The 26,947-nt window shown below is 34.1% G+C and overlaps 2 protein-coding genes across 3 annotated transcripts; both read right to left on the bottom strand.

Moving 5' to 3' along the window:
* Positions 1-1,248: 1,248 nt before the first annotated feature.
* Positions 1,249-12,535, bottom strand: LOC136800221 (nuclear transcription factor Y subunit beta-like). Of its 2 annotated transcripts, none has more exons than XR_010845683.1 (2): positions 7,163-7,495; positions 1,249-3,762 (listed from the first exon to the last, which is right to left on the bottom strand). XR_010845683.1 is itself a non-coding variant. In XM_067056842.1 (2 exons), the coding sequence occupies exons 1-2, from the start codon at positions 12,427-12,429 to the stop codon at positions 3,321-3,323; spliced, it is 561 nt and encodes a 186-aa protein (XP_066912943.1). In that variant the 5' UTR covers positions 12,430-12,535; the 3' UTR covers positions 1,249-3,320. The 2 variants fall into 2 exon arrangements, 1 of the variants encoding a protein (XP_066912943.1); XM_067056842.1 differs by lacking the exon at positions 7,163-7,495 and adding an exon at positions 12,311-12,535.
* Positions 12,536-15,882: 3,347 nt separating this feature from the next.
* On the bottom strand, positions 15,883-26,274 carry LOC136800208 (uncharacterized). The gene is made up of 10 exons (XM_067056828.1): positions 26,081-26,274; positions 25,377-25,474; positions 22,830-24,431; positions 22,025-22,264; positions 21,295-21,426; positions 20,090-20,401; positions 19,043-19,168; positions 18,426-18,656; positions 17,679-17,834; positions 15,883-16,987 (listed from the first exon to the last, which is right to left on the bottom strand). The coding sequence occupies exons 2-10, from the start codon at positions 25,471-25,473 to the stop codon at positions 16,656-16,658; spliced, it is 3,228 nt and encodes a 1,075-aa protein (XP_066912929.1). The 5' UTR covers position 25,474; positions 26,081-26,274; the 3' UTR covers positions 15,883-16,655.
* Positions 26,275-26,947: the final 673 nt, after the last annotated feature.

Here is a 26,947-nt window from a genome sequence, read left to right as displayed (position 1 = left end):
CAAAATGCAAACTAAATCCTGGCTTAAAATCATAACAAGTTGATGAGATTAATTAATCTTTTAGAATCGATAATACTGTCTTTAAATTTCAAATCAATTTTGAAGGCTACTTAATCCTGTCAAGGGCATCCCAAACTTTAATATAATCCCTTTTTAATTCCAGTATAGTCATAAATCATTGTTAATTACTTGTTATGATTTGATACTGTGTTACGGTTTATCAATCAATGCTATGTGCCTCATTAAATTTCGTCTTAGTAGCAATGTCAACAACATACACGTTTTTTTATAAGAACGTCCAAAATTTTTAAAGCCTTCGGATCCCCTTCGGATTTTCTTAACTTTTTTAGTTTTAAGCCTAAAAATGTTCTTAACATGTTCTTATTTTGACCATTTTGTGAATGTTTTTGACCATTTTCCTAAGAAATAGGGGTGTTTTTGAGTCCACAAAGCCTTAAAATGTTCTTAACTTGTCCTTAACATTTTGGTCTGCGTTGCGTAGCCTTATGTTCTTATATAGTTTGTTCTTATAAAAATACTTGTAGCCATGGGAGAGAGAGGGAGAGAGATGATAGGTATGTGCCGTCCGACTTGTGGTAACCCCGAGAATACAGAGGACGGATTAGGGTCCAGTATTCTTCGGATGAAAAATACATACAATATTTTTTCAGGATTAGAAATATATCAACCGATTACACTTGGGCTTAAAATGAAAAGCTGTATACCCTGCTCACATTGTTTTCAGAAATTTGCGAGGATGAAAAGATGCATCATTTTCATTTTCTAAAATATATTTTAAACCCTTTCTATTTGCAACGTCAACTTTGAAATCAGCATTTTTGGTAGGGGAACCACCTTAAGTTGGGAAATATCGAGAAAATCACGAAAAATGACCATTTTTACACAATTTTTTGTGATGACGTCATAAAAAAATGAGTTTTTTCCAGATTTTAAATTTTTGATGATTCTTTTCAAAATTTTGGCTAGTTTACAGAACCAAATTATCAGATACTGTAAAGACGCAATTTTGGAGCTAGCAAACCGTGAATATAGCTTCAAAAACGAAGAAAATACGAAAAATAGCGAAAATACAATATCACATGTTTTTAAAACACCACAATCCTCTCCAGATGGAGGATTTCCATTTAGTTGCAAATTTAGAACTTGAATTGACACTCAATTGACACTGGAACTAAAAAAATTTTTGGTTTGAATTGCTTCAACTCGAGTTGAAGAACTAAGGGGTAATTATCATCTTTTTTTCATTATAATTCATATAAACAAAGCTTTTCATTAGTCACAATTTACAATGATACGACATTACAAGAGAGATAAAATTAAAAAGATACAATATTTTACATAATTATATTTTCTACAAAAAATTAACAACAAACTATCATTAATCAGGATCATTAAAATTATTGGATTAGTATTTTACAAAATTAACAAAGAATACCCCCGTCTATATCCAAATGGAGACTATCAAAGCTTAAAATTTTCCTAACTACAACAAAAACTTGGTCTTGCCATCCTCATTTAAATTGTTTATATGGTCAAAAGACACGATTAACTACGAAGTTTTTGAAAAATTTATGTTTTTTGGGACATTTCTGAATTTGGAATGTTTTCTATTCGACGGTTTCAACCAAAGCACTTCAACTAAATTGATAAACTAAATCTTAAAATGTCACCTTTATAAGTGACATATCGAACTAAAAAGATGGCCTATCGATAAAAAAATGATACTAAAAATTCAGAAAATAATATTAGTGTAAAAAATTAATAATACGTAACTTTTTGAAGTGTTATAATTTCGTTTTTGAACCCAAAAGTTATTTTTAAAGTGTTTCCATGACAATTGGAGTGAAAACAAATGAATTGTTCTCCTATAAACTTAAGGATTTTTTTCTAAACGTAGCCAATATGCTCAGTAAATGGGATATTCCCAAAAATAGTCTGTACCCTCTATGTTGAGGAGGTGTAATGTCCAAGGGAGGTCTGGAAAATTATTTCCTAAGGGTGGTCTGGTTTTTCAAGTTGTCAGTAAAATGAAGGGGAAAATCCAGGGTGGTCCAAATAACGAGGAAAAAAATCCAAAGGGTCCAAAAATTTTTTTAAAAAAATCCAGGGGCTCGCCTTTTCCAAAAAATACCTCCTCAACGCATGGGTTAAAGTCTTTTCTGGAATAGCCCAATCTTTGAGATAAAAATTCTCTTTTTCCTTTCATTTTAAAACAGGTTTAAGAATAACCAAACTAGGAATGCAAATAATCATGATGATATTCGACTTGACATTTGCGTTACTTCTCGAATCAGACTAACAATTAATTCGAATTACAGAAAGATTGAAATAATAGATACTTATAGTTCGAATAAGCGAAGGCCACTCAAACTTCGGTCGCTGAAAGCTTAAATGAAAAAGTAATTATTCATTTTCATAGACCGAACTTCCATGGAAAACTTAGATAGGAAAAAAAAGCTAGGCCAGTAAAACTAATAATGTTAAAAATATTGCAAAGAAAACTACTGCTAATACCATGACAATTATATTGGTCATTGTTTTACACCCGTAAAGTTTCCCAAAATGGTCCACATGTTCTTCGGTTAGTTGGTGTGCCGTTGTTGACACATTTTTCAAATTATTCATTTGCGTTAAAGGTGGGCGGGAATTATTATTAAGGGCGGGATGGGTGTTTGGGGAGGGCGGTCCACTTTGATACTCAGGTGGTGGTATAGCTGCTGATAAAGGTTGGTCATAATACTGAATACTGTCTTTAGTATGTAAGATATTGGTACATTGTATATTCCTACAGACAAGCACGGGGTTGCCGTTCATATCAATCTTAGTAACCAAGCAACAGACATTCGTTTCAGCATTCAAAGGTATTATCGAGTCATCGTTACAACGTTGTTGAGCAGAACTACGCCCTAAAATGTTCGTAGCAACCCGCCTGTTATTATGAGCCATGTAATGGCGATCGTGTTGAAATCTCCCTTGACGTCCTCTCATATGGCCTCGCGCTCCTCCCCGCCCACCACGGCCTCTGTGGCCACCAATTCCCATTAAACTAGGGTTATCATCAAAATCAAGTAGACGGTTAGGTCTGAAAGGTCTATCATCTAAAAAACCATTTCCAAACGGCATCTTTCTGGTAGAATCTTCTACAATTCACGTTGCAAATCTCAAAATCGATTTCCCTTCAGATTCCGACGGCTTAACTATCTAAGAAAGAGAGAATCAAAAAATCCAATTCTAATAAATCAGTGGAATTGGAAGCTAAAAAATCAAGACTCGCTTCCTTTTTTCTCTCTATATTCTCCTTACATCTTTCCAAAGATCAAAAGTAACAGTATGACCACGATTACTACCACGGCCACACACACTGAAATATAACCTGCAATGCGTTTGCAGGGGATGGTATATTTGAAGAAATCTAAATCTTCTTTTTCATCATCGCTGTTGTTATGGGTGTTGACAAGGCGACGCTGCTCTGGACTCATAGTGATAGTCGTTGGATAGTAAGGTGGGGCTGTGGCGTAGGGTGGAGCATAAGGTGGTGGCGCCCCAAGATCCATGGTATTTTGATCGAAATGGAAAGTTGGTGTTGCTGTTTGTGAGTTAGGATATTCTGGATTATTGTTGTTGATAAGGTCGTCGCAATTTGTTGGAGCTGTTGGTCCTGTATTGTTGTTGTTGTTGTTGTTGTTGTTGTTGTTATTGATGTTTGTCGTAGAATCACTCATATTGCAGTCGTTACTGCTACTGCAAGGTTCATAGAGAGATCAAAGAAAAGAAAATAATGATATAAGCTGAACTGGTAACATAAAGGATAGCATTAGCTATCCCCAGGCCCATTATTCCTCGTTCATTTTTTTGCCTTTTTAAGATTATTCTTTTTGACGTATTTAAAATATTCAATCCGATTGGTTAAATTTTGGATTTTAAACGTTTTGATTGGCTAGAATTGTTTCTTTTTGTTTAAATCTGATACATATTAACATTTAAGCCAATCTATTTTGGAATTTCTTTGCTGAAAATGTTTTTAAGATTGCTTGCTTTTACTTTGCTTTAGCAATCCTATTGGAATTAGATTATGAAATTCTGATAGTGTTTTAATTACTAAAGAGGTAATTTTTTTATGTCAAAATAAGCTTTATGAAAGATAAAATGTGAAGGAATAATGACCCTTAGTCAAAAATCAAAAATCCTCTCAATCAATCGATATGGCGAACTCCAGTAGCCGATCATGGTCAGAATGATAAAATGCGGTGTGTGTTATAGCAAAAATATTTGGATTTGATTTTTTGGGCTTTCCCACCAAAATTCTTTCAAAAAATGCATGAAAGGGAGCTTTATTCACCAAACATTGAAAAGAGGATTTTTAATTTTCTCAATCAATGAAACCGTGTAAAAGTGATACCACATTCATGACTTAGATTGTACACAGCAATGTTTGTGGTAAACGTTTTTTACACGTTTTCACACCCCTATAAAAACCTCTAATCTTACGTGCTCGGAATTTCAGTTTGATTTCCTGAACATCATTCACAACAAAGCAATCGGCATGTCTCTCATTAAAAATGACGTCATCACACAAGAGCCTCCTTGACCAAGTTTTTTATTGCTTCAAATCTTTTGAATTTTCTTAAATCTTTTGCTCCAAAAACGTCCTTTAAAGTCAATATATGTCTGTATACAAAATGTTCAAAAGCTTTTATATTTGATCTTGTACGGTTCCCTTCTGGGTTTTTTTGACAACAATATTTTACAATATTTTTCCTGTTTTGATCATATAAGATATCATCTAAAAATTCTTCGTCATATATTTTCAATCTTCTTTTTCTTTTTTGTACCAATATATGAAAAAGTCGTTTTATTAATTAGAACTAATCAATTTTCTCCCTGGCGTTTCTCTCCCTTTTTTAAAGTTTTTTTTTTGTGCTTTATTTTCATTCGATTCCAAACTCCTTCTGTCATCTAATCAAACATACGAAACACAAAAAATCCATTTTCCATATAGTTTAGTTGTTGATTTTAGTTTTCTCTTTTGTGTATTATTTTTTTTCTTGAATATTTTTCCTCATCATCGAAGATATGGTACAAAATTATTTCCCCTTTGTTTTGAGTTATACATATTATCTTTCCTTTGTGTTTTCTTCTTTATTATTCATTCTTATATTTTCTCTCCCCTCATTTTCCTCGATAAAAACCAAAACTGATCTCATCATAACAACTTTTTTTTTTCCAATCTCTGATTTGGTCGGACCCTTCAGTTTTTTCTTGATAAGTCAGAAACCACAAAATAAGAATTTTTTTTCGAAATAGCAGATGTTTCAATTTTGTCCTCTATGCTTCGCAATCTGTGATAAAAGAAACAGTTTTGTTTTTATCTTTAGCCTTAGAACCCAGTTGTTTCCAACTAGAACAATCTTTAATATCAGTCTGTCTAGTCTTACTGACTCCAATGAAAAAATATTTCAGTTGGGATCTTCTTGATCTCAAAGGGAAAATATTTTAGTCCTTGTGTACATCCCCTTCTCACAGACCCACTGGGAAAATTAGCCGAAATATCGTCCAAGCAGAAAATAATACCCTGATTTTTGTTCCCTCTGAAAATAATCAGATAAGTAAATCACTATTTGAGTTAGAAATAGCAAGAGTCAACTTGTAATTGGGATCGAAATTTTAAGTCTGATGGACAAAAATGCAACGAATTTCGTTTCAGACCCCCCCCCCGCACATAACGCACATAATGCTCACTGAAAAATATTGTGCTATTTTTTCTTTCTCCTCTAAATATTCTGGTTCGAAAACAATGGAATTCACATCCCCCAGCCATAAAAAAAACATTGGAATATCAATCCTCGTCGAGTTTTGGTCCGTTACTTTTACCCCAACCCGGCTGGAAAAATCCTACCGGGTCTGTCTGTCTGTCTGTCTGTCTGTGAGCTGTCAATAAGTAAATCCTCACTGCAAAATATTGTGCTATTTTTTCTATCCCCAAGAAAAATCCTACTGGGTCTGTGAGAAGGGGGTGTTTGTGTCACTTGCAGTTTCAGTGTGGCTTTAATAACTGTCTCTTAGAATTATCGAATTATTTTGTGTTATAGTTGCAAATAAATGACATCATTGGTTACGACATCGAAAAAAAGTTTTCTCGATACTTTCCTTCAAGGAACAGGCCCGGCGGAACAACCGTTAAAGTGGGGGAGGCTGAAGGCTCAAAATGAGATAAAATTTGATAGCAGGAATTTGAGAAAAGAATCTCATTTGCTCTGAAGTCTCAGTCTCACCGCTTCCGCCAGACCTGAGGAATTTTGGGGACTGAACCGACTGAAGAAACTTGATAATAGATAGGTCTCATAATCTCATAAACACAAAAGCATTAGGGTGTGCCATTGAAGCTTAAAAAAAGACCTTTTAAATTATTTGCAAAAGTGATTGTGAATTTTACTAAAATCGATCCCAATTACAGGTTGACTCTTGCTAATTCGAACTCAAATGGTGATTCTTATTTGCTCGAATTATAGAAAGTATTTTAAGAGTTTTCTCCCTGATATGGACTGGAAAAAAGTTCGAATTATTGAGAGATTCGAATAATAGAAGTTCGAATAAGCGAGAACTTACTGTAATTTTGGATGGACAAAATACATAAAATTTTGCAAGAAATGCTGTTTTTGCTGATTTTTATCTTCAATATTGAAAATCTTTAAAAACTTTTGGAAGGATAATGTTGACTACATGAGTCATCAAAATTTATGGTAAAAGTATATTTATTATAATCAGCTAGCGTCAACAGTCAACGTTTTATTGATCTATATTTGCAAGAAAATTTTATGTCGCTGTTTAAAAAGTCAATTTGTCTATCTGGTCACCGCTGCAGATTATATTGGGCCAATCCATTTTAAGGACGAACATTCCTAGGGGGTGATACGAGAAGAATTTCCAGGAGGGTCTAAAGGAGTATTTATTATTTTTTCCAGAGAGTAAAAAGTTATTCTTAGATTTCCAGGGAGGGGGGGTGGTAAACAACAAGCATCTCAAGCATGAAAAGAATTTTGCCAAGGATTTTTTCGCAAATTTTCCGGAACAGCTCATTGAGACAGACTTTACAAAAAGTTTCACGGTGGCCCTTCTGAGTTTTCAAAACACTTTTACTTACCGGCTTCATTTCAAAACTCCAGAAAATTACAAAATGCGATGTCATCAATCAATATAAAGTAATGATAACAAATATCTTGAAAATTTTGTCACTAATACTTTAATACCATCAAAATATTCAAATACTTTTGAAAATTACACGGTATAATTTCAAAGCCAAATAGTTTTTAAAGTATCACAATTTTTACAGCATTCGATCCAAAGCTGTTACTTTAAGACAAACATCAAAGGAATAAAAGTATTTCTTAATCCATGGCGTCGATTAGAAAAAACTCCACTCCTTATTAAAAATTTCCCTTGTCAATTGCCAACAAGATATATTATTTTAATTTTTAATCTATGATATATGGAAAAAAAGATTTAATTATTAATAAAACTTCAATACTAATACACAGTTAACTGAATGGACAACAAAATTTATTATTCAATATTTCTGAATAGGGAAAACTGTTTGGGAATAGAGTCCCCCTTGGGGGAACCCCTTACTGGGTAGCTTTATCAAACGGAATTTTAAATAATTTAAACTTTGTTTCACACCATTTTTTAAATTCCTTTAAGATCTCCATAGCCCTCTCACTGACTCTAACTTATTAAGTGCGTTTTTATCTAAAATAAAATAGCCTGAATATAAGGGCTGTAGAACGATTTTATTTTTGATGTTTTTGGTTTACCGCCTAGTCTTCATAATGTCATTTGCATTGTTATATCAGAAGGCAACAACGCATACATACTTTTTCAATTCAAATATTGTGCTAAGCTAGAAATTTTCCCATTTGCGCAACTAAGGTAGACCAAGTTGTAAATAGCAGAAACATCTGACATCTATCCAGGCTAGAAATAGAAAGGATTTCTTGAAAATTTTCGATCTGACCCACTAATATGTGTTTTAAATGATCACGTGTTCTCTTCCACGGTCTGATGGCTCGATCCACTTTCATCAATTAAGTACCCCTGAAGGTCTCATCCAGAAAAAAAAGCTAATCGAAAAACTTTCCCACCAAAAAGTCAATATTTACACACTTTTTTTATTAGAACGTCCTAGCAACGATGTAAAAATAATAGATAACCAACTACCTCTAAAAGGCACTTCTCCCAAGAGAACAACCATTGTTTTACTATTGAAATGAGCCAACGATGTAAAAATAATAGATAACCAACTTGCCTTGATTCTCAAAAAACATCCGTGTTACGGTTGTAAAAATATTAATGACATTTTGCATCGTAAAAAGTGCAATTAAATAAAAACTTGCTTCATTTGCAACCTTCTATTGGACAGAATCGATCACGTGATGTATATTTTTCCAAAATTTGGGTTAGAAAAAGTGTATTTTCCTATAGGCAGCCTCGCAGAAGGAATTTTTTAATTAGATATTATTGTTCTATAAACATTCATCTGTTTATTTTGTATCAGGCAACCTTCATGTACTTTTCATTCGTGAGATATCGCACTTCAAATCACACATATATTTTTCAGATAACAGCATTTTATGAGCGTTTATTTATCCAGATGAAGATTAAGTGGTATCAGGCCGATCCGTAGTCAATTTGTCTAAAGATTGGTACCTTTATCTTTTGAAAACAATTCCAAAATTTGCAGTAAATAACAATTCAAATTTTCTATCAATTCAGTGGATGTCAAAAAGTGTGTCAAAATCTAGCTAAAAGCATAACACGCACTGCACACAGAGCTTTTTAAAGGAGTGCTCATTTCAATAGGAAAACAATGGTTGTTCTCTTGGGAGAAGTGCCTTCTAGAGGTAGTTGGTTATCTATTATTTTTACATCGTTGAATGAGCACTCCTTTAAATAGCTATGTGTGCAGTGCGTGTTATGCTTTTAGCTAGATTTTGACACACTTTTTGACATCCACTGAATTGATAGAAAATTTGAATTGTTATTTACTGCAAATTTTGGAATTTTTTTCAAAAGATAAAGGTACCAATCTTTAGACAAATTGACTACGGATCGGCCTGATACCACTTAATCTTCATCTGGATGAATAAACGCTCATAAAATGATGTTATCTGAAAAATATATGTGTGATTTGAAGTGCGATATCTCACGAATGAAAAGTGCATGAAGGTTGCCTGATACAAAATAAACAGATGAATGTTTATAGAACAATAATATCTAATTAAAAAATTCCTTCTGTGAGGCTGCCTATAGGAAAATACACTTTTTCTAACCCAAATTTTGGAAAAATATACATCACGTGATCGATTCTGTCCAATAGAAGGTTGCAAATGAAGCAAGTTTTTATTTAATTGCACTTTTTACGATGCAAAATGTCATTAATATTTTTACAACCATAACACGGATGTTTTTTGAGAATCAAGGCAAGTTGGTTATCTATTATTTTTACATCGTTGGTCCTAGTTTTGCTGAGCCTGGATATGCTTATTTATTAAGCAATTTTGAGCCTAAAATGTTCTTATCGGCGTTCTTGAAATTCATTGACTTAAATATATAAAATTAACAAAACAAAATTAATGAAAAAATCTGCTCTAATTTAAAGTTGGTAAGTAAAAAATAACTACTGCAATTACGATAGTATCGGATTATTTTGAGCAAATTGCTCAAAGAATACACGTTTTTTTTTATTAGAACACCTAAAATTTGGCTGAGCCTGGATGTGCTTATTTTTTTAGAATTTTTCAGCCTAAAATGTTCTTAAATGCGTTCTTAATTTTTCAGACTACTCTAAATCGACAATATCATGCAAAATAATAAGCACTTAAAATTGGTAAAATTTGGACAATATTTGACTCTCGATTTTAGAAAATCCATCCCTAAGTTCAGTTAAAACTGCTTGAAAAGAGGAAACAATTGTAGTTTCTTGTCATTTTTTTCCAAACTGAGGCTGGGCATGTCCTTACGATGTTCTTAATTTTTCGACGAATTTCAGCCTCAATGTTCTTATAAACTGGGTTCTAATAAAAAAAACAACGTGTAAGCCTACATGCTGCTCAAACAATTCGATCATCTCTTTAAAATCTACTTTCCAACACTTCATTTGGCACTAGCACAAAAATGATACTCCAGTAACTCATATTGAAACTGAAAATGTATAACCTTTACCTTCGCCTGTGAAAGAATATTATGTCCTTTTAAAAAAGGCTCGAAATAAAACTTCAAAATATCATCTCTCTATATTTCTCAATCCATCAAGTCCTTAAACCTTAAACCTTATTTCTCGAACAATAGGCTTAAAAGTATTAGACCGCAAGATTTATTTCAAATAAAATCTTCAGTTTATTGAAAGAATTTAGAATTAAAATAATAAATAAAAATTGACCTAAACTTGAATTTAGAAAAAAAACTTTGTAAATTTGAGCAAGGGTGAGCTTGACTTTATAAAGGATTTGACACGTTTTGCAAGCCCGAAAAAGGATTCCCTACCATCTGCTAAAGGGTTGCGCTGCCCCGTATCAAAGACCCATCAGGATTCATACCTAATATTGGCACTAGAAAAAACGTTCTTTTTGTTTACTTGCTAAAAAATTCCCACCAGGCCACTAAGCCAGGGGTGTAATTATGAAACATAGGTTGTTTTAGTTTTTCTGAACAGATATTTGGTGACTACACCCCTGTGTCAGCCCCACTGAAAAATTTGGCAAAAATTTCGTTCCCGGTAGGAAAATACCCGGGAATTTCAGCCCCACTGGGAAATTGACTTTCATCCCAATCCGAAAATCAATGTTTAAAAATTGCACTCCAAAACCATACCCACTGGATTTTTTAACCTTATTTATACCCCCACTTCTTGAATTTCGATAGGAAAACGTCACTACTCAATTCCTGACCCCAAAGAAACAACAACTATAAACAAATCAACTGATAATCTTTATATATCTTGAAAAAAACACAAAACAACTTTAATCTTTCTTCCCCAAAGATTTGGAAAAAATTGACTTATTTTTATGTCCCATCTGGAGCGCCCCATTTTTGAATAAGCTTCTTAAAAATTCGCCATATTTTTCCCTTTAAATTTTACAGTCTTTTTATCCTCATTTCTTGACATTTCTTGTACAATTCTTTTTTTTGCGATATTTTCTTTTCTCATCTTTTCTTTTGATTCTTGTATACCATTCTAATATAGTCTTTCCACCTGAATTTTACAGTTATTTTTATTTGCTTTATTTCTTTTTTATATTTATAATTTACCTGCTACTACCCCCTTTTCTTCTGAGGCTAACCCTCTCTCAAAAAATTTCCCTATTTTTTCTTCAAATTTTTTGAATAAAATATGAAGAAGGTACTAAAAATATTGAAGGACGAAAAAAAAGAAAAAGAACGAGAGAAGAGAACGTAATAATATTATGCGAGCAGGTGAAATTTCTCATATCTTTGCTTCTTCTTGCTTGCTTAGCCAGAAAATAAGTTTAGCATATCTCTGTCTGCTTTTACTGGTTCCCCCTCTTTTTATTTCCAAAGAAAAATGTTTTAATTATGGGTGACTTCATAAATCTATTGTGTTTCCAAAGTTTCTATTGGATTCGTTTTTAAGACCAGGTCCTCCATAAATAAGGGGAGAAAAAGATCTGTTTTCAGTGTTTGCTTTTTTTAAATATCTGGTTCTTGTTTTTAGAATATTCTATTTTTAAGAAATTGACCATTTTATCTCTATAAAAACGCCCCCACGAAACTGAGAGTTCGTTTTTTGCACCAATTTTCATATTGTGTTTATACGGCCACTCCCTTTCCTGCAACTTGTTAATTATTTATCATCTGGAAGCCGTAAAGTTCAGTCTGTTAAATGACGCGCCCTTCACTTCACTTCAACTTTGGTCAAAATAATTAAATGAGGCGCTTATAAAAGCCACCCACAACGCCACAACAACGGCGTAATTTGTAAATGTTCTCAAATCGTGTTATGCAAAAGAATGAGCTTTTTGTTTGGCTCGGTGGAGTTATCTCTAGGGTCATTTTTGCGATCCAGTAAGTTAGTGTCGCAAAAGTTTTCTGTTTTTATGTTGATATTTTAACTAATATATTGTCGTTTTGTTAATTAATATATTGTTGTTTTGTTGACTAGTTTGCATTTGTTAGAGAGAGGAGAAGTTTAGTGAGATCATTAGGACCTTATGACCTTAGGACCTATTTCTTACGAGTCTTTGTAAGAAAGATTTCAAAGCAAAACATCACTCACCTGTAGGCTGGAGGCTTGCCAATACATCTGCAAATATTCTGTTGGCCTGCTAAAAGCACCTGTTGTGTTCCGAAATCAATCTTCGTCTCAGCCATTCTTAACTGTCCGATTAATGACATTATGTGTGTTTGTGTCCGGTAAAACAAAGCAACAGTATCAAAGGAACTGCAGTCCAATGTGATTTATATCAATTGAATTAAAAAATGAAACATCTCATAGACCTGTTATGTGATACCTCCACCTATTTATTACAACTGATAATTATACTGCATAATTATGTCACCATGGTAATAAATTATATTAGCATGCAATCTTATTACGTACGGTAATTTTGAACTACTCCCAAAGGGAGTTTAAAAAGCTAATTGGTTTGATGCTATAAACTTTTTTACAAATTATCTAAAATGTGGTATTCTTTTTTATTGAAATTATCTCAAACACTTGCTTCAGTTTTAATTGCTCTCTAAACAATTATAGGTTCAATATATTAAAAAACTTTCTTCAATGCTAATATTTTGTAGCTTAAGTTTTTTGTAGAACTTCCGCGATTGAATGAAAAATAAACGTTTTTTTTATAAGAATATTCAAGATGAAATATACTAAGAATATCACCATCATGGAATTTGGCAACTGAATTTAAGATTGATGAGTTTTAGTTACTTTAGTACCAATTTTCCCCAAAAGTGCCAAATCTTTGCTTAAGGTATTACATACTAAATTTTGGCTGGGTTGGATCTTAACCTAAGAATACACGCTTTTTTTTTTATAAGAATGGTGTTTTTTCATTTCATCATGGATATTCTTAACTTTTTGGAGAAAATCATCCAAAAATATTCTTACGGTATTCTTATGTTAAGATCGAAGTTGGCAATCTACAGGTTAAAATGCATTAAAAATGGCATTCTTAGGTTCAGTTGCTAAATTCCATGATGGTGATATTCTTACCATATTCTTAATTTTTTGGCCATTTTCATCATGGACATTCTTATAAAGGGTATTCTTATAAAAAAAAAGCGTGTACACCGTGAGAATATTTAAGATGATTTTCCAAATATTAATGATGAAAAGGAAAACACCATTCTTATAAAAAAGCGCGTATCCAAACTTTCAGATATTTATTGAAGTTCCATTTCATCTTTGAAAAAGTTCAGCATCAAGCGTAACCATGGGAACATTTAACATTTAACTTTTCTACAAAATTCTACTCTTGGATGATTCTTCAAAAAACTATCGCGAAAAAGTAAAGGTATAGAAATTACTCAAACTCCGCCCAATATAAACGAAAGTTTTTCTTTTACTGAAAAGGAAATCATTTCATTTCCCATGTTGATCGTTTTACTTTGCAATCATTCGGGACTCTGACATTTTATGGAATCCCAAGGTGCCCATTAACCATGATGTTGTCCTCATTCGATCAATAATATTCTTTTAATAAATTTTATATTTATTTACATCCCCAGTGTCATAGACCCGGTGGGACCCCCGCCCACTGGAAAATTTAGCCAAAATGCCAAATCCCCCCTCTACAAGTTCAGCCTAACTGGGGAATTGTTTTCATCCTAATATCGAATTCAATGGAAAAATATTGCGCTCAAACCATTTCCACTGGAAATGTGTAGAAATATAGAATTTCTAACCTAATGGGATTACGATAGAAATTTTAGTCTCCACTGTGGGAAGAAGTTTCACCGGGGCTGTGAGACAGGGGTTTCCATTTGAATATAGAAGATCTTCAGAGTGAATTGACATATAAAAGATATATATGAATTTTCTCTTAAATTTAATACCGTTTGGCAAATTACATAGAATCGTAGCGCTGAGAAATTCCGCAACTTAAGGTACGCAATTTAAAAACGCTATTTGAAGAACAGCAATGTACTAGAAAATTGTATAACAAAAAAAAACCTAAAGTTCAAATCATTTTCGAATACTTGAAAACGGGACGGGGTGTTGATAGGGAAGGCGATCGAAAAGCAACCTTATAGCTCTGTGAACCCCTGTTCCGTATAGTATTGCCTTGATATGGAAGTTAACGAGCGAGCATGAAACAGATTTATTCTCTGTTCCGTATGTACACTCTGGATTCCTAATTTATCATAGCTTTATGCAGTATAACTTGATATGTAATGATATAATGCCAGACATTGTGGTGTGTGGTGTCACTCATCTCGTTCTGCGGCTGCGACGAGCTATGTGCTCTTCCGTGCAGCTCGAGTGTCACCACTATACATCATGGCATCTGTGTCACGCGTGCACAGAACCAGCGGTGTCTGGACAGCACTAAGCGTTTCAACTTGAAAAATGAGGAGAACCCATTCCCCAGTGGGGAAGGCTCATATCATATCATATGCAGTTTAACAACAGAGTGAGGCTGAAGAGGTTTATATGATATTTTTGAAAATATGTTACAGGCTTTCGGTGAGATTTCGGTCCAGAGTTCTTAGAGAAGATTTCTTTTAACAATTGGAAATCTTGTATAAGAAATCATTCATCACAAATTTCATTACAATCGAGTCTCTTTATTGATGAACGACTTAGAAGCTGAAACAAGGAAAATGATAAAAGAAGAGATACAACAGGCAAAAGATTTTATGAAAGAGTCATCACGTAAAACCTACGCTGATATAACCAAAGGACATAAGGAAAATCTTAAATATGTTGTTGCAGAACAATAAGAAGAGGAGAGGAGAGAAAAACGAGATCAAGGAAAATAAACATTATAATTCATTGACTCCCTGAACAAATCGAAGAAACAAAAGAAAAAAATTTAGAAGAGGAGAAAAAGGAAATTGAGGATCTGCTCTAAGATATCGGCATCCGCGACATCAAACCAACGCATCAACATCGTGTTGGGTTTGAACATGAAAATGGGCCGGGGAAATGGCGTCCAATAAAGGTAAAACTTGCAAAGAGAAGAAGAAAAATAAAGAATCACGAGCAACCTAAAAAACTTGAAAGGGCTTGGGTATCATCTATATCACCGATGATTTTACCATCAATGAAAGAAGAAAAATCAAAGAGATGTGCGAAAAAACTAAGAAATGGAACTCTGAATGTGATGGTGATTTCATTTGGCGTGTGAGTGGAAGTCCCAGATAACCTTCGCTTGATAAAAATAACAAACAAAAACTTTGCCAACCAAAAGATGTCAATATCTAGCCTCAGTAGCAGCGATGAGCTGCAAAAGCCTTTGTTCCTACCTTTTCGTCAACATGAAATAAAATATTACATACATACATACAAACCACTATAACTCAAATACTTCCTTAACTTGAAATTTTGCAAACTCCCTGTGCGTGTTTGAGTTATGGAGACTCCACTTTATACTATTATCAAAAGCCGCCAACCTGAGTAGATCCTTTGACAAAGCCCATCTTTAGAGTAAATACGTGCCATGCGTAGAGTATAAGCAGACTCTCTCGGAGTCCGCTGATAACCCCAAATTCAATCTTTTGTCTTGTCTAAGTCATATGTTTTATTGACTGGATAGGTTTGCTGTGACCTGTAAAAGTATCCACATACCCCAAGTATTAGATCTATTCGTAATAACGAGTAGTGTGAGAAGTTATTCCTCCAATTTTTAACCTTCTTGGACAATAATAAAAACGACTTCTCATTTTCTTTTAACGTAATTAAATATTAAACTAAACACGCATTATTGTCATGAAAATCTGATTAGAAAAAATAAAAACTTGAAAAATTTTAAGCTACTTTCTGTGTTATATTTCTTGAAGATTTTATGAATTTTGCCACCCAACTAATTGACCATTAAACAATACCATCTGTGTATGTTCGGTAATCATTTATTTGTTCATCCACTAAGCATAAAAACAACCTAAAAACCCCAGAAGTAGCGGGTATGTTCGAGTGGTTTTGCACAAAATTTGGTCGTTTTAGCCAAAGCTTTCGAAAATTGTGAGACCTTTAAGAATTTGGGATCCTTTTCAGGGCTTTGCTTAATCTTTGTAACCTTTCAAGAAATTTTTTTGGTTTAGTTAAGGTACTCTTAGACCTTAAAATATCAAGGTCTAATAGTCCAACAGGAATGGACTATAAGGTGGTAGTAGAATGGCTATTTCCACAGTAATATAGAGAAAGCATAAGATAATTCTGTATAATACAAGTAAAATTTTATAAAAATCATAAGTTTTGTAGGATTTTGTCATTCGTTATTACTTCAGGTATACGTTTGAGCCTTTGAATAACACTAATTAAAAGAGTCGAGTTATCCCGAGTAGCTCTAATTTTCTGAGATGTTCTTGTGATTGTATCACTCTAACTCCAACAGCGATATGTAACTTTATAGATTCTTGTAACCATTGTTTATTCAAATTTATTGTTTCATTTAATAATCAGTTTTCTTCATCTCCTCTGGTTCATCAGATTTAAAAAGATTCATAAAAGTTTTACTGGCACCTAAAAAGTTATTGACGCTCATCCGTTGATTTCTAGGTGCAATTGGTCGTGATGATCGATCACTGACTTGACTCTCATCATCACGTGTGAACGCATCATTGACGTACATTTGTCGTAATTTCTTATCGAAATCGTCCAATTCTTTTTTCCCTTGGTTCTTACGATGCATCCACCAGAAGATAAACAAACCAATAAACATGATAACAATAAGTGGAATAGCCGTTCCCAGGGCGATCTTGACTGCTTTGTCTGATTTGACAGCTGAAGAAGTAAGAAAAGTCACTCTTCTGTTAATCTCAGATTCAAACATGGCTCTAGGAATGGTTATATTATCAGAACTCTACCCTGTAAAGGAGCCTATCATCAGGCATGACGCACCGGTTATAGCAGGTACGGTGGCCTGCAGCCGTCGTACCAGATTCTCACAAAATCCCGAAATTTCCCTCGGTAAAATCGCTTACATTTTCTGATTCGCCATACCAGACTTAAAAAGCTTCCATCGTGCATCCCACTAAGAATCAATAGACTAAAACTGGTGCCCTAACTTACATTATCAAACTTTCGTATCAAGATCATTGAATTTTGTGGCAAATGTCATTAGGTGATTTGCATTGGGCTAACATCAATAAGATTCAAGACTGTAGGAAAAAGTAACCTTCCTATGTAACACCAGACTTATCTAAGTCTGTTTTTCTACGACGAAGACGGGTGACTTTTGATTTGTTTAGATCCTGATTGACTGGGTATCAGCACTTAAACCATCCTCGCAAGTCAAAATTTTGGATTGTTCCAAATCGTTCCCGCTGTTCTCAGAGTTAGCTCTAGTTGAGACGGCTGACTTTCTGCCCTGCTCTGCCAACTTAATTAGAATAGGTATAGCGAAAAGTGGGCCGTCTAAATTAGAGCTTAAAGGTTGATAGAAGTATACAATATGAATTAGTTAAATACTTACTGACGCATGCGTAACCACCATCAGTATTGGTGCACACTTCACTTGTTCCGTTACATAACAAATGACCACGCGGTTCACTACATTCATCGATATCAATACATTTCTTAACTGTTGGTGTCGATCGGTAACCGTTTACGCATGTGCAATCGAAATTGCCTATAATAAAGTTCAAAAATTATTGATGATTTTTTGGGTATTTTACCGCTTTTAGGAATTTAACGTTCGGGTGAGAATTCGGGTGAAAATGAGGTGAGAATCGCGATTTCAGCACTTTATTTAATTAGATATTTCAATTTTGGAGAGATTTAGTGGCTTCTTGGCTATCTTCCCAGCCTTATTATAACAATTTTAACCTTTTGAGTCCTGAGATCGTAAGGTCTAAAATTTTGCAAGGGAATTCCCTTACAGATGTTATGCACTTCCTTGACCAGTCTTCTAAACTGGATTTTGATAAACTTTTGATAAATCAGACGTCATGTTTAATAGTTTTTGTGTTAAGATGTGGGAGTGGATTAATTTTTCGAAACAGGCTACATGGGTTTGATTCTGTATCAAGTCAAGGGTCTTTGTTTGTTTTTGCAAGACCGAAGAAAGCTAGATTAGCTTAGACAAAGTTCTGAATTACGGGGTGATGGTTTCTTAATGTACTAGGTGTATGATTGCTTTAAATATGAGCCAGTTGAAATCATTGGTACTTAGTTGAAATGGAAATGCTCCTCGAATAAACAGAATGAATTTCTTTCTCACCTTTTGTGTTACTGCATCTTCCTCTGCCACAAACATTGGGTGTTTCAATGCATTCGTTGATATCTTCACATGTCTTTCCATTCCCTCTATATCCATCATTACAAACACAATAACCTGCCAGACAAATAGCATCCAAATGGCAATTTCGTAGATTGTTTTGTCGACATTGTCCACATGTTTTCCCGTCATCCGTCAACACACTTGGTGAGATGCAATTGCATTTGAAACTACCTGAAAATAATATTGTCATTGGATTTTAGAATTATTAGTTATTTTCAAAAATTTACAAATGATATCTACTTGAATCAGTTATTTTTCAAATAATTTCCACTTTGACCCGCAACAAGAGGTTCTGGGTTCAAGTTCTTTAATGTTACCGCAAGATATCTGAGTTAGCCAATGAAAAGACTTCCATTATTTGACGTATTATATCTGGTAAACTCGAACGCCGTTATCTAACTGTTGACTCAAAGGTTGATTGTCGTATTGTAGACTTGAGTTGTTTATTATCCGTGTAATACAGTAATATGGGTGTTATATAATAATATGATAATTGTAACGGGATAATATCAGTTCGTACAAACTACAAGCATACTGGACTACATATTGTAACATACCTAACGTATTAACACATTGTGATTGCGCAGGACAATTATCTTCATTTCGTTCACACTCGTCAACATCCAAACAAAAGCGACCACCTTCTCCTGCAAATCCTTTCTTACATTCACAATTGAACGAGCCTGAAAATAAAAGACAAATAGACCATGAACATCACTTGCCTCGTTTTGAAATTATTGCCATAGTGATTACTTAAATCCCAGTGGATTTTATTAAAACTGCTTTCTATTCATAAAAAAATCTTTTAATCTCTCAAGGGACATAATCACCATGGTAATTGTTTGAATACGAGGCAAGTGATGCCTATGACGTAATTTATGAAAAGGTCTATTGATGTTGAATTGAAGTAGACATATCCCAACCTCTTTCCTTGTGTATCATCAGATTTTTTATGTTTTACTGACCGCACCAGAAAATTCTCTGGCGTCTATCAGTAACGTAAATAAAGCCTGGAATACACGGAGACGAGGTTGGACATTCTTGTGGGTATTTAGGATTTAACAGCCTCTTTCTAAGGGCCGGTTTTCATCAAATCTCGACTCGACCAGAACTTGACCTCCGGTTCTATCGGTTGAACCAGCACATAAAATATCAAAAACTTGACTATGAAATAGTTTACAGCCTGGATATCCAGGCTACAAACTTGTCAGAAGCCAAAAAAAATACCAAAGTTTCTTTTCTGTTTACATGTTTTTCGGGTGATTTTTGATCCTAAATGATTCAGTCCAATCTCCGTAAGGTAAATTTCCCTCGGATCATGCTTATATCCTAATCGATTTCTATTACGTGAGATTGAAGAATTTCGCGCAATAGATCCACTCCCCAAGCTACGACGTACAGGTCAGATTTCACGGGACAGAGTTAGCCTTGAGATTTGGGCGCTAGCCCGGGAAAAACTCACGTAATAGATTCCGTACGTAATAGATACTTCTTCTTGAGACAGTCCCTATGAGTGTCAGAGACAGGGACACATCTTTTGTTTTTCTACTTTTACTCTGTTCAAAGCCTCAATCTCGAATAACAAATCTTTGTCCGAAACCTACCTTCCACATTACTGCATTCAGCATGTCGATGACAATTATGAAGACCAGTAATGCATTCATCCACATCTTTACATTCGCGCCCATTCCCTTCATATCCTAATTTACAAGTACACGTGAACGCTCCTTCCGTATCAATGCACGTGGCGTGTTCGTGACAATTATGCGTGCCTTTTTCACATTCGTTGATATTGGTACAACTATATCCATCTCCGGTGAATCCAGTTCTGCAAGCACATTCGAATGAACCTTTGGTGTTGATACACTCAGCGTTCTTATGACACGTCACATTTGTGAATAAACATTCATCAAGATCTGTAAAGGCGAAGAAAATACACAATTTCATTGTTTTAAACGAATTCGGAAATTATGTCGGGGACTTATCACGGCTTTTTTCTACGCAGTCTATTCCATTTTTGCAACTTTTTCGAATGTTTTGAGTTTTGAGCTCCAAACATTCGTTTTTTTCACGTCACTTTAAACTTTCGAATCCCCCGCAGTAGCAAAAATTGAATTTGCTTCTTTGAAAGGCTTCTATTTTTCGAAAAATATCAAAGTGGAGGTGAGGCAGGTCACATATTCGCAAATAAACATTCATAAAGATCTGTTCGTGCAGAATACGACAAATGATATTTTAGACATACCTATGTCTCTGATGTTAACTAAACCCTTCTTATATTCAAGGTTCAGCAGGCATGTCGTATTGGTTAGTGCAGGTACCGCCGTACCAGATCTCAATAATTTTTTTTTCACTATTTGAAATTGTTGCTACTAGTTTAAATGGAAATGCTCCTTGAATGAACAGAAATAACATGTCCCTCATATTTTCTTTGGTAAAAGAATTCCTTTATTTCCTTACTCTCTGTACCAACCAGCTGTAAAAAGATGTCATTGTGTCTAACTGATTTTTGGTTTTGATCATTGTCAGTAAATCGTGAACATCAGAATATTTGAAATGAATACATGTTTTCTCTTTATATATAATGTTTATAAGCATATGCTAGGCTATGTCATATCTTCTTTCGTTTCGAGCGTAAAACTCGTAAGGCCTAAAAGCATGGAGCTGTCTATTGTGTAGACTAGCATATGCAGGCACAGTTTTCGGTACCTAAACAATGGCTCTATTGTTTGAGGACAATAGAATACTAAGCATAATACGAGCCTGATAAAGGGGTAGACACCTGCTTATAAAAAATATGTAATCTTACCAATACATGTTCTATCTTTACTGAATCGGTATCCATTTTCACATTTGCACCGATCACCAACTGGTGTTCGTTCACATTTCTGTAAAGCTGCACAGTATTTCTTTTTGTTGATGTCGCATTCCTCTCCGAAAGCTAATATTTGAAAGAATGAAAATCTGATTAGTAAGTTGACCCAACCCAACTGGCACACGACGTTTTTTCGACGTTTATCTAGTGTTCACAACGTCCATATAACGTTAGATGAACGTTGAAACAACGTCGTGTGCCGGCTTAGTCTAGCAAGCTAGACGATTAATTTATACATAGTAGAAATAAAGCAAAAAGTAATGAATGGAACAATTTTATACAAACTAAATCCCGTATTATTATTAGTAGTATTGGTATTGTTAGTATTACACGCATTATAAACGACTCCAGTCTAGTGCCGGCTGGGAAACCGATAAGGAGCGATGGTCAAGTGGTCAAGGCGTCAAAATTATAAACTGCGGGTTTTATGTTTTGAAACCCTGCTCCTTTCAATATAGATAGCCCAGCCGGCTGGTCGCGGATCGAAAGATTTTTAAAAGTCCTAGATTACTGGGCTATTCACGTAAAATATCAATTTTTTTCTATCTAGAAGGGGAGAAGTTTCGAAGCCTTACGTAGATTCAGTACATAAGCTGGCTTACGGGCAAAAACCGAGCCCTATATTCCTCTCTTAAGTATCACTGGTGGCCGTTAAAAGACTTACAAATGACCACAGTGTTGATGATATCAATAATTTTCATGCCAGCTAAGACTGTGATTTCAATCTTCAACCTTTGACCAAGTTGTTTCAAACTTTCTTCTTTAACAATTCTTGAAGTTTCATCAGATTTTGACCAAACTTTAATGTATGCGGTAAAAGCTTGTGCAGAATCGATTGGTTTATGATAGGTATCGACAATTTGTGGAATACTAAACCGAAGGTTTTCTTCCAATGTGCTTTCACCTGATGAAAAATAAGTATGTTTATTTTAAGTGATAAACATAAACAGCCTGGATATCCGGCCTCCGAAAATAATGCCCATTCTTCTTCTAGCAACGTGTCCAACTCTCCTCAGTAAAGTTTTATTACGTTGGTTGAAAGCAGATTTTATCTAAAACTTTCTCAAAATCTTGCGACATAATTTTATTCAAAGTACCATATAGAAAACTCTCCGAGGCCTCCTACTGGGTACATCTTGTCTTGAAGAATCAACCATTTGATAGAAAAACGCTTTTAATGAAAACACATACATGGAAGAACAAGCTGTACCCAAGCTGTACTAATGAAGGATAGTAAGGCTCCTTTTCTCTAACTGTCTACCCGAAGGTAGGGGAGGGCGCCACTTCTTTCCCTGTATTTCTCCACTTACCCTTGATCCGTCTCTTTAGTTGCTGAGCATGAAGTAGAGAGGTATCAAGTACCATTTTGGGAATCTTTCGTGTGACCCGGTTGTGGGGGGGATGAGTCGAACCCCATACCTTGCGCACCTTAGCCTACGGACACTAAAGATGAAGGATAAAGCACCTACCTTCTTTAATAAATGCGGTTGGCGAGACCAACATAGCTTCGGCAAATGTCCAGTCAGGTTTGATCTGATTGACAATTTGTTTGATACTGAATCGTTCCATACCAGAGTACTCAAGACCAAGCAAAGATGCATAATCACGGAGAATAGTTGTTTTGAAGAAATCCGATGCTTTAGAATCAATACCGAAATATTGTAGAAACTCTTCTAAACGTATGCCGAACATTTCATTACAGACATTGAATAGAGTTTGTTCTTTCATCGTGTCTTGTTTCAAGAGGTAAAGGTATTTCAGTGATAACAATGGCTTATCGGCTAAGGCCAAGACATTAGCTTTGTAGGCTGCTCTTAAAGCTATTTCATTACTTTTTTGTTCCATTGCTGCGAAAATAGTTTGAGCAGATACGGTCCGGAGACGTCTGACACCAACCAGGAATGAACTTTTGGTACCTTTTACTACCAGAGCTTCTAAACTGATAAACGGGATGAACTGGAGTGAATTGAGAGACGCTTCCGAGACACCGTATGCTTTTTGTAGGACACTCCATGGCAAACCTTGGATTCTTTCCAGAATGACACTAATAGGGTTTGATTCGATTTCTTTCCATGAGATATGAGTAGATCTGGCGTATTCGTAATACGGTAACTCCTTAGATTTGTCAATCTTCTGCAGACCACCATTCATCTTATCAATGAAGCTTCTGGCAGGTTGAAGAGTTGTATTCTGGAATGGTGACTGAGCAATAATACTTGCAGATGACATATCAAATTTACCCAAGAATCGTCCGCGTTCTTTATTGATACCATATAAGGTATGAGCTGTCTGGGAGAAGGGTAAATTGAAACAACGCTCTGAGATTGAATCTAAAGTTGTTGTTTTGAAGTCTACTGGCTTGATACTTGTCCAGCATGTTAAAGCCCAATGATAGACACTTGAATGAAGAAGCTGAACCTTACTGGTGATTGCATTAACTCTGGTCGTGTACTCTTCCTTCATTTTGGTATCACGTTGGATGGAGTAGTAAATCAATCTTGATGTCACCTTATTGACATAATCGAAACTTAGCCCGGTGAGATAGTTTAACTGATTTGTAACATTGAAGAGCTTGAGTAGATCTTTAGTTTCATCAAATTGGATAATTTCAATCAATTCTAATATACGTTTATTGATTGCTGTTTTCTCTTGTCGTTGAATATAAGTGGCATTTGGGTATTGAGCTTGGAATTGGTTAATTTTCTTGGCAACATCAATATCATTTTTGAAATAGATTTTCTGTAAAAGCTCGAAAGTCTCTTTAGTACCATTTGGAGAAAAATAATAAGCGGTTCGGTAGACTAATGTCTTGATTGGTGCATTCCAAAATTGGTCTAAATTGAATCTTGGCATTTGGTTCATTAGATAAGAGATATTCATGGTTCGAAGGTATTGGATATCGTTTTCATCGAAATTGTTTCGGTGAAAATAGTGTTGGAGTTTCTCCGTCCAATCCAGCTCTGTACAATGTTGTAAGAAGTCATCGAATCGGAATTTCAGGGCCTTCTCCTTATCCAGTTTGGCGATTGTTGCTCGATCACGAAGGATGGAATCGTAAATCAAAGGAAAGTCTAGAAAATGTGAGATATAGAATTTAATTTTTCTAATTTTCTAATAATAAGCAATTAGTAGAGTCTCAAAGAAGAATGGATATTAGAAGCGCAGTATATAAGATTTGGTCTTATAGTATTTAAAGTTTATTAGTATCATTGTTTCATTCATAATTTAAAACCTTGGGCTCTTTAAAATTGGATAAGCACCGTAGGGATCATAAGAAAATTATTTAAATCCATTAAAATTAACTATCCGGCAGTAAAGGATTTTGTTTAAAATCTTAATCGATCACTTTGAATGAGTCAAAAACAGCTCGAATCAAATTTACAGACCGAATCAATTTTACAGACCGGAAGACGATCTATTAGACAATGAAAAACCACTCTACCGGAAATTATTTAATATTTGAATGATTCCGTAACAGAAAATCCTGATGGGCCGGTAATCATTACTCCTCAATTATATAATTTAATGGTTTCTGTTTTTTTTTTCTCGTATTTTTGAAAAGAAAAGTCCCCCATTCTATAAAATGTAAGCGGAAATCATATTGCCGAAAGAACTTGAAGTAATATATTTTTTCGATTGATAAAACGAATTAAAGTAAATTCGCAATTAAGGTTTTTCTTGAAAATGGTAAAGTAAAAAAACAAATCAAGATTTCCTTACCCTTTTCAACGAATGCTTAGTTTTAACATAATTGTTGGAAAGATAATTCTGATCACTATAATTTCATCCTTTTTTTTAAAATTGCACCTAATTGCAACTGGCGTTTTTGAGCTGGAATAGGGATAGGATAGATTTTCTATCCCTATTTGGATTTTGATAGAAACTTTCGTTCCCACCGGTCCTTTAACATTAGGCCTTAATTAGCGACACGCTCAAAAATAAGGATATAATATTTGGCCGATTTATTTTTCCTATGGTTTCTGATACTGTAGGGTTTTATATTTTACATTTCTTACCATCTAATCCATAAGTTTTATGTGCCAACTTGAAGTTGAAGTTAAACCAAGCATCAGTGCATGGCAACAGTAACGTTAACACCAAGTATAACATCATACTAAAAATAATGAACAATTAATGATCGATTATATAAGACTGTATGGAGGTAAGGAAGTTTTTTAATGAAACATTTTTGGCAGCGTTACGTGTTTTTTGATTGTTCAGTGGGAGAAATAAATAACCAACTACTCGTAATGTTGTGTTTACTAATTAAAAGCTTGTTTCAATTCCTATTTAATTGTAGGATTTTATTTTCTTGATTAGCCTTTGCCTTGGATTAAATATTTTTCTTGTACCTAGTAGAAATTTCATGATTTAAAAATTTTCAGGCACAAAATATTTAAAATTGTGAATCCCAAAGGAAACAAAGTTAAGATTAAAATCCCCTAGCTGAATCAATTTTAGCTTAATGACTTGCCACTAACAGGTATATTACCGAATATACTATCAACAATCGAAGTGTATGATGAAATTCATTACAAAAATGAGAATAAGAGACAAAGGGAGAGTTAGCTTTTCGTCTAAACTTAAAACCCTTGATTTTTATCAAGCTTAATTTAAACCCTTGATTTTTATCAAGCTTAATTTAAACCCTTGATTTTTATCAAGCTTAATTTATTGTAACATAGGAAAATTCAAAATCGGTTTTAATTATAATACATACCTTGCTTTAAATTTGCATTCGTTCCCAGTATATGATTTCTTCTTTTTTATTTTCTATTTTATTTTTTCAATTTTCTTACCAACTGACTAAACCAGCATACAAAAAAGTACAAATTAGATTTTCATATGTCTCTAGATACCGTCAACATTCTAACAAATTACGACATTCGATTCGCATACAAAAGAAAATGAATTGAATTTTCCTAATGACTTCTGGTAGCCATTAAAAAGGGTTACGTAAGACATATTACAATATCATATTAAAATACAGAAACAAAAAAAGAGAAAAAAACATTTCTCATCATAAACAATAGTAACAGTATCATTTAGGTAATGTAATTGGTCATCCAATTAATTCCCCATCTACACTATGAAGGGCTTTGATTAATTATTAAGTTTTAAATTTTTTTACTTTTTCGTGATTAACAATAAGTTATATTCTTACTATATTCTTAATTTTTTGGCCATTTTCATCATGAACATTCTTATAAAGTGTATTTTTATAAATTCCAAAAATTGATATCTGAAGTTTGTTCCAGAAAAAAAATTTGGCAGACCGTACTTTTCAAACTTTCCTCTTGAGATAAAGAAAGATAGTGAAAAATAATACCGCGTTGGAATTATAAGTTTGAGCGGCTTAATATAAGATTTCTAGAATGAAAATGGAAAATGAAAAAGAAAAAAACTGAATTTTTTTACTTGGCTAAAATCTTTGAACCCCACTGATTTCAAATATGTATTCAGATTTCTCGCATCTCTTTTGGATCAAAAGTTAAAACCCTTGAAATAGGTCCAATTTAGCATTTTAAGCAATTTATTCCATCTGTTGATTTTTAAAAGATAACAATTTTCTAGCCGTCAGCAGATT

This window comes from Clytia hemisphaerica, unplaced genomic scaffold, assembly GCF_902728285.1.
Source record: "Clytia hemisphaerica strain Z4C2 unplaced genomic scaffold, Clytia hemisphaerica genome assembly, whole genome shotgun sequence".
NCBI classification, from domain to species: Eukaryota; Metazoa; Cnidaria; class Hydrozoa; order Leptothecata; family Clytiidae; genus Clytia; species Clytia hemisphaerica.
Note: the sequence above shows the minus strand (reverse complement) of the source record. Positions and strands in the feature narration are given on the sequence as shown.